Source organism: Vidua chalybeata, chromosome 1 (assembly GCF_026979565.1).
Source record: "Vidua chalybeata isolate OUT-0048 chromosome 1, bVidCha1 merged haplotype, whole genome shotgun sequence".
NCBI lineage: Eukaryota > Metazoa > Chordata > Aves > Passeriformes > Viduidae > Vidua > Vidua chalybeata.
Window position 1 is genome coordinate 102,376,844 of NC_071530.1, and position 15,122 is coordinate 102,391,965.

The window sequence follows — 15,122 nt, forward strand, 5'->3', positions numbered from 1 at the left end:
CAATCAAGAAACGTTTTCCTTTTGCCTTATTTGCCCCTAATTATTTACTGCAGACTCTCATTTCTCTTACTTCTTTATTCTGATATGCAGAGATCTATTGTAACATTTCTAGTCTGATTTTCACAACACAGAAATCAAACCAAGATCTTGTATTTGACACAGAGATCTATATATTCTCTGAAGTCCTTTACATCTGATTTACTGAAGCTCAGTCTGTGTGGGGAAGTGGATAGGAAGAATTGCTTTTTCTTCCTCTGTGGCTTTGACAATGGACTACAGAAAAATCATCATTTTCTCAAACTTGTTTCAACAAGCAAGTGAAAGAACAGCCTGCATGGGATTTCGGAATTTATACTGGCAAATAAATACTAAATAATTATTTATATAGTATCTAGAGCTTGTTTGTACTTTCAGAGAACTTCCAAAGGTATATGAAAGGTGGGCATGTATTACATGCAAAATGTAGAAACATGTGAAAAATGCAAGTGCCTTCACCTAGCAATGAACCTATCAGCAGTTTTCTAACACTGCTCCTGTTTCACTGGGTCTGTAAACAAAGACCCAGGGAAATGAAACACTGCAACAAAGTCTAAGTCAACTTTGTATCAGAAAACCATGCTAGCTCTGCATTTACAACCTTCCACCTGAATGGGGTGTCTCATTCCCTGCACAAATAAAACTACCTAACAGCTGATTATGACATGGACACAAAAATACAGAAATGATGAAAATGGTGAAGGACAGCTGTTCTGACAGTTATCACTAAACTCTCCTATTACAGATGAAGACGCAGAGAGAAACTCTGGTATTCTCGTGTACCATAAATTGGTAACTTGTAAAAAGCATTGACTTTGATGGTTACCAAGTTTTTAGTACACACTGTTTCTTTTTGTCCTCAACACCAGGAAAAGTACAAATATTTAACAGATAGTCAAACATAATAGCAATCATAAGTCTTTGGTGGGTAATGGTAGCAAGTGAGCTAAGATGAATTTACCATATGGCTTCACAACATAACCTGTAGATGTCACTTTCACACATAAAGGCTCTATTATTTCTGTACATGTTTAGGTAGGGGCAAAAAGTAACTTCTTTTTCATTTGTCACCACTATTGCAAAACAGGTGAATTTGGTTCTATAAAGCCTCACCTTTCCAAGGGGGGGGCTGAGAATGGGCTCATCTCTCTGACTGAAGACAGATGGCTTCAACCACCATTTTAATGTTTTGAAGATTAAGAAGTAAAAACAGCAGCAAAACCAGTTGAATCTTCAAGATTAATACAGGTACACAGAATTCAATCGCTTAGTATATGTATCAGAAAAACAGCCTGGCTATTTTCAGTCCCACATCCTGCAAAAAATGACAGCATCTATGAAACTGAAAAATTGTGGACAACTATTTTGCCTTGCTGTTATTTAATTCTCCCTGAAGTAATTTCACATTTTATTATTCATCTGAAGGCTAAAACCACAGAAGCAAAAGTTTCTTTGTAAAGAGAAGTGTGGAGCTTCCCCACTGCTGTAGTTGTGACAACTTTTTGTGACATAAAAACAAAAAAACATGCCAAGGAAGTTAAGAATATTGCTTTTCAATGCACTATTTCTGCTTCAGATGCCTAAAAGGGAAGTTTCAGTTTGAAAGAAAATGTGTTTTTGTTTCTGAAAACTCTTATTAAAATGTTCACACAGCACACGGAGTTGTGCGTGGAAGAAAGACAAGTATTTTGCAGAAAAGAGAAAGACTATGAAAGGGGGTTATTAGAGAGGAAACATTATGCTGTTGGTAGTGAAGACTGTAAACATTTTCCTTGTAAATATTGATTTTCAGAAGTTTCTAACTTATACCTAAAACCTCCTCCTGACTGAAACTTGGCTTGATGTCTCTCCATAACAAGCAATACAGAAAGCAATTTTGCATCTGCTTTACAACTGGATACAGAGGGAAAAAAAGAAACTGAAAGGCTACACTGCAACATTATATCTAAAACTGTTTTATTTTCAAGAGTCACTTTTTACAGTCATTAAGACATGCTCTGAAGTATTTCCACAAAACATCTCAGATCCAGCTGCTCTGCATGCTGCAGCAAGCAGAGACAATTTGAACTGTGGGGAGCATTCAAAAGTCTAAGATGCACAAAAGAACATACTTTGTATATAAAGACATGCAGCCTGCATGTGAGATATCTGCTGTTTCACACGACTGACCTGCTTGAAAACCTGCCCTGGTGGAAATGGCCATGAGTGATGCTGTAGAACTGTGCTAACATTCATTTGTCACTCATCATTTACAGCTGCTGGTGCTGTGGAGGAGGAAGCATCCAAAATCCTTGATAGAGACTCACTAAAAGAAGCTACAACATAGCTCAGTAAGCTACCTGAGCTCCAGGAGACACAGAACAAATAAGTACAAACCCAATTATTTTCTCCCTGCTCAGTAATCAAGGTGAGACATCCTAGATCAGAAGTCATACTGTTCAATACTCAGTTCAATGTTCAATACTCAATACATGTTCAATACTCAGAACATCCAGCACTCTGTGTGAGAATAAGAACTGTACAGATATTCAACCTAATGCTCTCACAGAGGAACCAGGTTAAAATTCATTGATTACCTAACTCCTGCAAAATAATAACTCTTAGCTGCCAGTAAATTGAACAGATCATACAAGAACATTATATTCTCCCATAAAAAGAAGAATTATATCTATGGGAACAAGGGATATATAAAGCAAAATAATGAGTTTTAAATTGCACCAGCCTGCTGGTTCTGCATGACCCAATATGCTGGCTTTTGACGAAGGATTCTTTTTAATCATGGTGACTCAGGTGCAGATCCCATCTGTTGATGCCAATTACAGCAGATCACCAAAAGTCTTTATTAGCTGTAAATTCAGTCTACCACTCACATTATACTTATCACATAAAGGAAAATTGGTATTAATTTAGTAATTGAAATTGCACATTCTGAATGTATTACTCTTAAAAGCTGAAGTAAAATAATTTTTAGTATTTAGTTGAGAAAGCCTCCATTAAGAAATTCTTTTAAAAAACGTTTCCTCCTCTAATTCAAGGTAGCAGCAGGATGCTATGAATGCCAAGATGGAAAGCTACCAGTCTGCACGTCAGACTCTGGTTAGTATGGAAGACAGTAACACTTCAATAAACAGGTGATTAGGCAACTCCCAGCTCTGTTAAAAGCAGATTGGTAGTCTATTACAAACTGATTAAATTTGCCACTTCTTCACTTCAAACAATTATATTTGCTCATTAACACTTGATATGTTGAATGCAGCTTAAGAACATAGGAAAATTAAATATCAATCATTCTAACTCCTCAGAGATTTAAAAATGACTCACATAATGATATTTTCCTTCAAAGAACAATAGGCATGTGCACCTGTGAAAGCTGCTGTGGAGGAGAAAAGGGAGGATGAGAAAAGTTATTTAAAGATTGATGAAAAGTAGCTATCAAGGGAATTGAACATGCAGCTTAACTGTCGTGCTGCACTGATGTGTTCGTACATACCTGATGAAACTCTGTTCTAAAACAGAGCATGAACATCGCTGGCCACAGCACAAGCTATGGCACACGGCATGCTTGTTAGTAAGGCTGACCTAGAATAGAATCATAAAGTATCCTGGGACCTACAAGGATCATCAAGTCCAACTCCTGGCCCTGCATACATCAGCCCAAGAATTCCACCATGTGCCGGAGAGTGTTGCCCAAACGCTCCTTGAACTCTGGCAAGCTTGGTGCTGTGGCCACTTCCCTGGAACATATGGAGGCATACTCTGACATGTGAAACAAATGTGTTTCTTTCATAGTTAATGTTGAGTCCTAAAGGAGTTCTGGGGATTATTCCCAGTTACTTTATCACCTTTGCAAAACACAGAGACTGCATCTTACTGGAAGTGTGCTTTGTCAGGAAGCCGGGATACTGGAGAGGAACACTAACTAGCCTTTAAACAACTGCATCTATCAGGATATGGCAGAGAACCATGAAAAGCCGAAGAGTATTTTTAACCATATTGTGATGATGGGAAAGCTAAGATAGAGGAGGGAAAAGAAACTTTCTCATGATTCTTCATCGGGCCACAGACAAAACCAGACAGAACACACAAACTTTTGAGATTCCTGTTCTTCATTCCTACAAACTAGAGGTACAAACTCTCTTTCCAACTGACCTTAAAAAATAGATGTTAAAGATGTAAACCACAAAAAACACCACAGCCAGATAATTTTGAGCTTGCTGTAAATTACATGCTTATTTTAAAATTAATTTTACACTCTTCAGAGAATCTGTTACTCACTACACCATGGGAGGAACGGGTTAGGCATCCCTACGTGCACTTAGCTGCACCTACATTGAAGATACTGCTGTGACACACTCCCAAAATTGACAGCTGTAACAGTCATATATCCTTTACATCTTGGAAGAACATTAGTTTCTACTCCTCTTATTCTCTTTCTTGACTAGGTATGACATCATGAGGAAAAAAAAACTCTTGACACCATTTGAGGAAAACACATGGCAAAGAAACTGTTGGGACTTGCTGGTGGTTGTGGTAAACAGACCTTCAGCACATTATTCATACATAATTTCATACTTGGTTTTAAGACCTGAAAGTAAAAAACTTAAACTTGATATTTGCTATTCAAGTATTATGATGATTGTGATAAAAATGATGATAAAATTATGATAAACACTGTGATAAAACAGTATTTAAACTTTAGGTGGGGACCTATGAGAAAGGTATCTAGGAGATCTTCTGGTAAACTTCCTCATGAAAACTTACTGCAAACTACAAGTTAAAGGCCAACTGTTTATCTTTTTATTTTATGTTTCAATTAAAAGTGAAAAACAACATCATTAGGTAAATGTTAAATGGAACAAACCATTCCATCTTTGAAGAGGAGGGTGTAAAAGTCCAAAAGGAATAAATCAAATGCTGCATTTTTGTTCCTGTCTTCCTATCTGGCTGAAACCATGACACTGGCTTGTCTGTAGAGACTGTGGACTAAGGAACATGGTGGGTGGGCAGCAGAAGTGGAAGATGAAGCACTTTTACACGGCTCATATTGTAAGATCACAAATTCTGAAAGTATAAAACTCTGTTCCAAAAGTGTAATGTTGACACTAGTGAATTGTTTCGAAATAACATCTGTGCCCTGCCTCACTGTCATCTGACATGAAGCAGCACCACATTTGAGACAGAGGTACAGCAAAGTATAGATATGAAACCTCCCACTGGTTTAAGTGGGGACTGGAGCCAGCAGACTCTGGGATATTTAAGAAACAAATTACAGCAAGATGCCTTATTTGACATGGTCAACATTTTATTTGCTTTGATAAAAAACATTAAAAAATATGTGATCTCTAAATCCAACTCATGTTAAGATTATTCTGAGCATATTACACCCAGTACTCCAGCTGAGTCCCTTTAAACGTTAAAATAACATCTGTGAGTGGAGCTCATCATTTTTAGATCCATGGGCGAATGTAGGAAGCTCTGTCACAGACTATCTATTACAAAAAAGATTCCCTCCAATCAGTGGAGGAACAATCAAATTTTCACATACGCTATCCAAGCATAGGTAGAAGATTGGCATATTGTTCAATATTATGACTAAGTACTCACAGAAGACTCATTCTTCCCATTTGTTCCAGCTCTGAACTTGACCAAAAAAATAAATAAGGACTGCAATAGAATGCACAAATTATGTCTTTGAAGACAAGTACAAATTGAAAATTAATTTGTGTGTTGATAAAAGAATAGGCTCTTTTTCTCAAGCAAGCATTTAAATGACGGCCTGTAAAACTGTCTCTGTAGAACCCTGTGATGAATCCTCCTGCCATTGTTTAGATGTCTTTTGCTTCTCTACCAGAAGTTGCTAGCTGAAGAGTTTTGTATTTTAAGGACCTGGAGCCTAGTTATCATTGAACAATTAAGAGAACATACATTTTCATGACAATGTCTCTCTGAACAGGTACAAAACATTTCTACCATGACACATTTCTTTTTTCATGAGTAACATAATGCTGAGTAACTTCTTTGAAAAAAGATGCATTTAGCTTTTTTACTCAAAACCTATTTTAACACAAAGGTAAAGGACTGCTCACTTGAAATACCTGAAAATTCGGTAATAATTCAGTTTCCTTGCTTCTACCTAAGTGATTGAGCCAACTCTACCCTGGATATTGACTGTGGCAAGAGTTCACGTTAGAGAGAATGAACTGCAATCCAAGTACCAAAACCTCTTAGCCTCACATAACAGGAAGGAAAGGGTGATAAACTTACCTTGTGTAGCAATGTAGTGATTTGGTCTATGATAACCCTAGAATAAATTGAAAGGAAAAAAAAATTCAGCAATTTGCACCTTAGCTATGTTCCTATGAGTGAAACTTCATTTAGGATAGTATTCAGTAAATGTCACAACAGTACAAATAATGTATTAGATGCAAAAGTTCTTTTCAGCTGGGGAAGGGCAAGTGAGAAGGGAAACAAAAGCAAATGTGTTTTCTGCAAAATACTTAAGTTGCAGCCTCGTACATTAGGGGCCAGAAGTAATATGTTCTTTCAGTCCCTTGTTAGCTCTGCTGAAAATGAACAGCATGAAATCCTCTCTAGCCCTTGCAGTTAATGGCACCAGGTGCTCATAAAGTCTGAGATATACCTTCACCTATTGCTGTTGACTGTAAAGCCTGTCCCTTTTTTAACAGTTAAAAAATGTCAGATTCGCATTCAGCCTGGGGAAGGCAGGAGGGCATGGTGTTCACTCTGATCATGGTGGTTTGTTTATGTTTTATTTCTCAAGAGTAAAAAGGACGGTAAGTTCTTTGATTAAATCATTTGTTATGAACATACTGTTTCAAGAAGAACATAATACAACTCTGATGACAAGAGCAGCTTAATCACAAGTTGGCCAAGCAAGAAAGACCAATACTCTGTGCATTCTTTGCAACATGGAAAAGGTTGCCAAAAATTAATGATAGCATTTTTACAGTATTTGAATTTCTGATGTGATGGGACTGTCACCAAATGTTTAGATCATGCACCAGTATGCTGATCAATCCAGTTGTAGGAGTGTTAATATTTGAATAATGGTTATGATGCATTGTCAGTTATCAGCAGGAAGAACTTAAGGCTGTAGCAAGCATGCCATTGCAATTTCCTTGTGAAAGAGCAATGGGAAATGCAGTGATACAAGGTGGGAAAGAATCAAAACAACTGAAGATACTTTGAATATTACAGAAAGAATAACATGAGCTACAGAACTGATTTCTTTACATGACACTGAAGCAAAATTTGGAAGTCTGTGAACTGAGAAGTGTTCAGAGAGCTACAGAGTGAGGGTTTTTTTTCCTGCTATGTGTTACCTAATCCTGGGATCAAACACTTCCATTTCCCAGTGAAAAAAAGAATGGGAAGAAATACATCATAACCATTGTGTCTATGATGGTGCCATTCCTTTATTAACGTGTTATACTGACAGCATGACAACTCCAGTAATAACTGCATGCAAGAGCAAAATTAAAGCTGCTCCTGTAGTAGAAAAACCAGTTTTCCAACAGAAACCTGACTAGCAAGATTATAAACAAACATGCTTTGTTTTGTGGCAGAGTTGTCTTTGGAGGATGCCTCTAAGCTTTGCAATAAAGCCATCTGCTGAGGATGAGGAAAAGACATTTTTTGTTTGCTGGCATTATTTCTTCTAGGACTACATTCTCTCCATACATTTGTACTCCATAAGCAAAAAAAAATAGTTTCTATGCAGATAACTATCAGCATTTTATATGAAACTGTATAATCCAAATCTTTATTTCTCATATCTCATAATATTTTAGAGTAAGATCCAAATCTGACACAAGGACATACTACTAGCCTAAAATGAGAACAGTCCTGAATGCTGGAGAAAATGTGAAAGTGAATTAAAATCTAAGTCCCCAGTGTGAACTCTCTCTTTCCTTTCATGACAGATTACTCTCTTCAGAGATTAGCATGGCATATAACTAAATATATTTCCATATGTGCCTTCACTGCTTTGTGACTGTGCTACTCTTTCAAACAGCAAGGGACTGAGCAGAAATCTGAGCTTAGTCTAATGATTCTTGAATGTGCTTATATAAACATCAGTAACAAGAGAGATCTTCAGAAAGTTCCCTCAGACTTCATACTGTTACAACTAAGTACCTACTTTTCTTGTATAGCTCTAGTTCCTCCATATTCTGAGAAAAAAAGTATCTGTTACATTCCTGTTTCATACTAGTAATTAAATTTGAACTGCAAAATCTGACACCATTTTTTCAAAGATGTAACTGCTGAACAAGAAATCTTTAGCAGGCACAGTTTCCCATGAAGCAACAATTCCCATGAAGCAACTAAAATCCATGTGAACAGTAAAATTACTAACTTTGCTATCCATAGACTTCTGGCTTTAGACAAATAATATTGGCTTTTTAAAGATTTTCAATTCTACATTTGAGCTCATTCTTTCAACCAAAAACACCTCGTCTCTTAAAGAATTTATTTTAATGTAAAACATTAAGTTAACATGATGCAGAATGAACAAAGAAGCCACTTTCAATAATTAAACAGCCTACATATTTAATGAAATGTCTTGCTTGCATTAGAAATATTGGTTAACAGCTGCAGAATATACTTTGAAGGCGACTTAAAAGTGCAGAGATGACAAGAGACTGCAAATCTCTGCATTAGGCATTACAGAGTTTTGTCACATTAATATGCAAACAGCTTTCTTTTAAATGTGGAATGATGCCAAGCTGTTGACAGAAAGAAAAAAACAACATTTTTCCAGCCCATATAAGCACCAGCAGGCAAAGTAGCCATACAGTGCTCCTGGCAAGCTTTCAGTCTAGTGGCAGTTGGAGGAAATGACTAATTTCTTTTACTGATTGACAAACCTTTGAGGCTTTTCTCTTCCTTCAGTGCACACCTAGCTTCCAAAGATAGCACTCTCCAGTGCTGAACAATGTTAGCAGCTGTTATTAGCTGTGGTATCTATTATAAATTGTGAATACTGTGAGAATAAGAGTTCCCTCTTTGACTGAACACAACATTAAGCTTGTTGACTACATCAGGATACGCACATCAATGTAATTCCCATTGATGTAATCGGAACTTGTTTCTCCTTCAATAGGCTGCAATCTCACTCGAGAATGATCATCTGAAAAGGGAATAATGGAGAGGAAAAAAAATAATTAAAAATATATTCAGTAACACAGGCCTAATCAAAATATTCCTTTATAGTCAAACTAAAATCTTAGCAATTGCAAGTTCATGCTTATTTTGTTGGACATGAAAACTGTATCTACATTTAATTCTCATTTCAGTCATTCACAGGCTTTCCAAATCCCCTCTAGTTTTCAGTATGAATTTCTTAAATTTTGTAATGTGAAACCCATTATAATTATCACTTTTGCCTTGACTCCCTGCTTTTGTCAATAAAATAACATTAACTTGTCAAAGGTTTATTCATTTGGAAATGCTTCTGCCAGTACTGAGGAGGAGCTGAAGTCATTCAAGACATACTGAAACCTCAAGAGTTTTTGAAGGAAACTCATTATCTTTTCAGTAACAGAGAAAGCAAAACACAGTAATGGCAAAACCCAAGCAGTAAGACAATGGCTTCCTCACTGAATTTTGCTCCACTGTGGTGTATCTATCCAGGACTGTGAAAACACTTCCAACTTTGTTTTCTAAATTCCGCTGCGAAACATCATGGCATGAATTCATCTCATGACAGCTGCCTCATCTTCTCTATGATATAGCAACTGCTAGAGGCTAGTTCCCACTCTGCACAAGAATATCTGTAAGCTGGCAGGGATCCTTCTTCTCTGAGACTTTGTAAGCTCCTCTTGACTCTCTTAGTTCAAAAGCAACCACAAACAATGGCTTTTTCCAAATGCTGCACGAGTTGTAGATAAAACAATTTGAGGTTAGGATCTCAAGGATGGAGAGATGGTAAGCAGCCACTTTATTGCTACTTTGTTTATGAGGTACTCTTGCTAATTAGATACCTGTGTATTATGGTTTGCTGCCTGCCTGCTGAGCTGATATTACTTGCAGCTGATGATAGACCTTCATGACTGTTGTTATTGTGTTGCAAATGTAAATAATCATTAAAACACCCAAAACTTGCCAACCGTGTTCTGAACAGCTATTTCTGAAGCTTTAAAATTCCTAAAAGATAGCAAACAAATGACAGAGCATGAAGTAGCTTAAAAACCCAACTTCATTATAAGTAGCATAATTTCGGCCCACATTACGGTGGAGGAAAACCAGGGCAAGTGCTTCTTAAAATAACGTTGTTTCAGAATTACAAGTCAAGAGAGAAACTGGTCAAGGTGAATTCTTTACCTCTTCCTCTTATCCTCCAAGTCTTAGGAAATAGAGATCTCAGAGCCTCATTTATTTCCCTGGGATTCCCTTGAGAGAGAAAAAGGGCATGCTACAACCCCAACATAGTAAATCAGAATGAATTAAAATTCCATCTCCAGGTTCCACACAGTTCTTACATTTCTATTTTCTTGGAATTATTTCATTCAACAGTCTTCAAGAATGAGGTTTTCAAACATGCTGGAGTATTTGAATCAGTTATGTTAATCAGGTCAGCCTCTTCACCCTCTTTATTCATTTTTCCAAGAATAAAAATTTATAGAGCTGTGACTTTCCATTACGTAACCCCTGCTTGTCTGACTCTACCAAGCTATGCTTATCCAAGTGCTTTGCTATTCTATGCTTAATTAAGCTATTTATCAATTTCTTCAGAACAGAGGTTCGGCTCACAGGACTTTAATCCCAGACATCCATCTTACTTAAGAAAGATACTAAGGAACTTTCTAAGCTCCAGCCATGGCTGCTGCTTTTACAGTTTTGGGACCTGATCCAACTTCTGCTAAAGTCAGCAGACTCAGAAGTCAAGCTTGCTTGGAGTCATGGTGTATCTTCATCTATATTTTCATGGTTTCCCACATTGTTGCCTTATAGGCATTCTCACCAGGACAATTCCGGCTAGTAAAGATCTACACTTTCACATTTCTTGAATCACAGAGGGCAAGGTTCAGTTGTCTAAGCACAAAACATCTCATGGCAATTTATACAGCCACCAGGATATACTGCCTAGCTTTCACTGCCACTGTGGAATAACACGTCTCCCATATGTACTGTGCTGCATTTGTTGGTCTTGCACAGATGTCTCAGGCCACCTGAAATGGCCTAATCACATGTCTGTATTTAGGTAACTGAAACTCCTATTTGATCACTTGCCTAGAAATAAGTTCCATATTGGACAAAACAAGCTTAGCTTTTTCCCTCTAAGAAACATCTTAAAAATGTAACTTCCTGTAATTTGACTGATTTATACAATCAAGCAATATGCAGTATCTTTTAATTTCCATTATTTTGTTACTTTTCTTACAATAACTCTTTGCATTAAGCAAAATAAAGAAGTTACTTCATACCTGCATCTTCATATAATCTCTTTCCCTTTTATCTTCTCATGTGAATTTTTCTTAGTACTGCATTCTCAGCTAAGTTTCTGGGAATTCTGGAGGCAATGGACTGTCCAATACCCGTTTATCTGCAGTGGAACTGGAGTGACTCCCTTTTTTTATTGCTTTGAGAACTCAAATTAACTCCTTACTGCATGGGCTTGTTAAATCAAAGAAAAATCCTTATGTCAACAGAAAGAAATGTTACTGTGTCTGGGCTTTGCTTATGTCAAGCAGATTTAAAACTAAGAAGTACATGAGCCATATTCTTCAACATGTGTGTTGATTCTTAAATAGTCTCTAGATTAACTGTCTATGTTTTTAAGGTATTTTTTTCCTTTATACTTCAGCTGGTCTTGACAGTTTATGCAGCTTTTAAATACTCTTTTTTCTATCTCATTGTTATTTGGATGCCCTTCCATTAGGAGATCTAATTTAACTTTCCACTGATCACTTAAGCTTTCAAAATTATTTATCTTAGAATAAATTTGTCTTTGTGGAATATGGTAATAGGTAACAAATATAAGCATTTTATTCTCTCTTGCCCCATGTTACCTACAACATGTGTATGCCAGCCTGCAGACTGTGATCTCTAACAAGCCCCATGAGCACCTGGCTGATTAGCATGCCTAGCCAATGACCCTTTCTTGGGACATACATTCCTGATTCTCTGCAAATCAAACCTTCTATAAATGTCTCACCTAAAATCTTTAGCTGCTTTTAAAAGCTGTGATCAATACTCTCTTCTCATTTAGTCAATATTGAGTTAGGTAAAAATAAATACAGAACCCCCCCCCCCCATTCCCTCAAGGTCTCTCCTGAGGAAAAAACAAATAAATTTTACCAAAATCCATGCCTAACCCCACACAGTTAAGGCAGAAACATAATTTTTCTTAGGTGATGAAAGATTCATTTAGCAAGTTCATGCTGGGTATAGTTTGTAATGAGAACACATGAATGTTTTTTGTCAGTAAAGAAAGAACATGTTTTCTTTGGGCGACTGGACGGTGATCATGATTCAACTTTTTGTAGCCACTGTCATAAAGTGGGCAGGGCACACTTGTAGCCAATTAAATGTACATCACTTGGGTAACATAAAGCATACTACGATTCTGACAAGCTCCTGCAATGCTGGATGCTTGTTGCTATTGTTTAACCTCCTTCTGAGAACAATAACAAATACAAGCAATAATATAACAGTAGTATCTTGGGAAAAATTAAAACAAAGAGGGTAAATGGATAGAAAAAATATTCTATGCAACAAAAATATACATTTCATTATAATCATGTACCCATAGTTAGCAGCATCTAAACCGCTGTATTTTTAAATGTTTGAACATAGCATAAAAGAGCAATTTATTAAAATGCTTTTAAGCTAAAGCATATACTTTATACAATTATCTGGGACAAATTTTCAAATGTAGACCATTCAAATTGTACCCTCAGAGTCTGAGAAATGCAATTATTTATCTAGGAGAAAAACACATAAAATAATTAAAAAGTTAACTACCCCATTTGTATACACATATTTAACAACAACAAATTGAATGACAAACTGTGGGCAGTTTCAACTTTTAAGATAATGCCTTTAATTCTAGTAGATCTTAATTTTATCTTGAGTTGTCTTTGTTTTCACAGCCACATAAACAGGAAGTGTTACTGATAAAAACTCCATCCAACTCTCTCCCTCTGCTAAATACTGAGGACATTTCAAGTAAATTGAGAACTAAATGTCCTGAGTTATATTTCGCCTCTTAGAAAGCCTTCAGTATCACTTGTAATTGTCATTGATTTGTGTATCTAATATCTTTTATGTGTTCTCCTTTGGCTATTCATCACTTGATTACCTCAGACATAAAGCACTAGCAGCTTTCTTCGACCAAAGGGTGTCAAAGTTTAAGGCAGTGTCTAACATGACATAAAAAGAGGGGAGTGACACACTACCTGTCTACAAGGGAAGATCTATTGTAATAGGCTTGGACTGGAAAAAAAATCATAAAGCAAGGATAAGCATAAGACTACTTTGTATTTCTTATTTTTGGCTTTGATATTTTTACTCAAATGATTAGCTGTTACTCATATAATGAATTGCTACATCCTCACAAAATAACAAGTTTGTTACACATTAAATATTGCTTGGAGGGAAACAAGCAAAACCATATCTAGTTAACTTATCTGGTTTTGCATACGCGCCAGCCCATCATGATAACCACATTTCTCTAGAAGATTTAATTTCCTTTTTCAGTATACAGCACAGTGTACATCCAAAATACACAGCAATACTATCATGTCCACTCAAGACCATGTGGCAGATCATCTCTTGCTGAATTTGCCTCGGCCTCCGTGTGCATTTCCTGTGGGTTCTCATTCTGCAGCAAGCAACAGAGCTGTTTTCTCTTTGCAGACAGTCTCAGCCTCGCTGGGCCCTATTCACATCACTTACTGTAGGTCACTAAGTTGGGAGCTGCTTTCTCTAGACACATGCACTGCAGAGAGGACCCCCTGAGGAGGTGATTTGGAAGCATACGAGTGGGCTCTATTTCAGGATGATTTCTCTGGAAGACCTGTCCTTTTCTCTTTCAAGTCCACATGATTCACTGATGAGGAAACCTAGGCAGATACGTGCCTGGACAAACACCTAGGATAGGTGCTGAAGTCTGTGCAAATATGCACTAACATACTCCCTCCAAAGGATTAATGTTCAGACAATCAGCATGGATTATTCTTCTCTGCTGGGTTCTGTATGATATCTGAACTCTGCAGTATCGTTAAATGATCCCTCCTTAAAGACCACCCTTCATTTTCATGCTTACAAAACAAGGTGACGGCTGCTTATTTCTCTGCTTTTACCTGCTCGTGGTTATCTGGCTGGCTGTTAAAAACACATACACTCCCCATCTTAAATTTTAAAGTGAAAAAACAGAAAAAGATCATCTCCAACATACACACTTTAAGTGCAACAAGAGCAGTGTGTAAATAATATAATTTTACTGAACTTGATACATTTCCTGCCTCCACATTCATGTGCAACATCTCTAGTCACAATGCTTTGGAACTCTCATAATGCAAGATTTAGGGGTCACTCACCATAGCCTGTTATCATCTCCTCAAGTTATTTGATTATTAGTGTGTCTAATCCTTTTTAAGCCTGGAATTTTTAAGTAAAACATATGGGTTACCTTTTTTTCTTGGAGTCAGTCTAATACAAGCCAGGAGAGTTGTCTCTGTTACTGTGGAACACTTAAGCACCAGTACTGTCTGCTCCTAAAATAGCAAGAACCTAATACCAAGGTATTGATGTGATCATGGGTAGTCTTGTGCTAAGCTGACAGGAACAGTTTGGGACCTGTTAGAGCTGAGTACTGGTTAAAGGTGTTGCTCTCCTTTAGCCATACACTGATCACAGGATGGAAGGTAGACAGAAGGGCAGTTGAGAAAACACATTAAATCTGACAGTTTTCTCAAGGAAGAAAAAAAAAAAAACATTTTCCCTCATTTTTATCTTCTTAATTAGGGAAAAGGAATACAAGCCTGGTGAGAGCACAAGGCTGGTGGTCATTCTTATCCAGATCTGAAGGGAGTTAACGAAGTGCACAATTATGCTGTCAA

General features: G+C 37.0%; 1 protein-coding gene across 6 annotated transcripts in view; it reads right to left on the reverse strand.

The window, feature by feature from the left end:
- The window catches only part of PTPRM (protein tyrosine phosphatase receptor type M), a 445,924-nt gene that overhangs the window by 46,173 nt on the left and 384,629 nt on the right, over positions 1-15,122 (reverse strand). For all 6 annotated transcript variants that reach the window (XM_053945623.1, XM_053945606.1, XM_053945597.1 and 3 more), the window contains 2 exons: positions 9,111-9,187; positions 6,301-6,337 (listed from right to left, as the gene is read on the reverse strand). In XM_053945623.1, the coding sequence (XP_053801598.1) occupies positions 6,301-6,337; positions 9,111-9,187 (114 nt within the window). The remainder of the gene's footprint in view (positions 1-6,300; positions 6,338-9,110; positions 9,188-15,122) is intronic.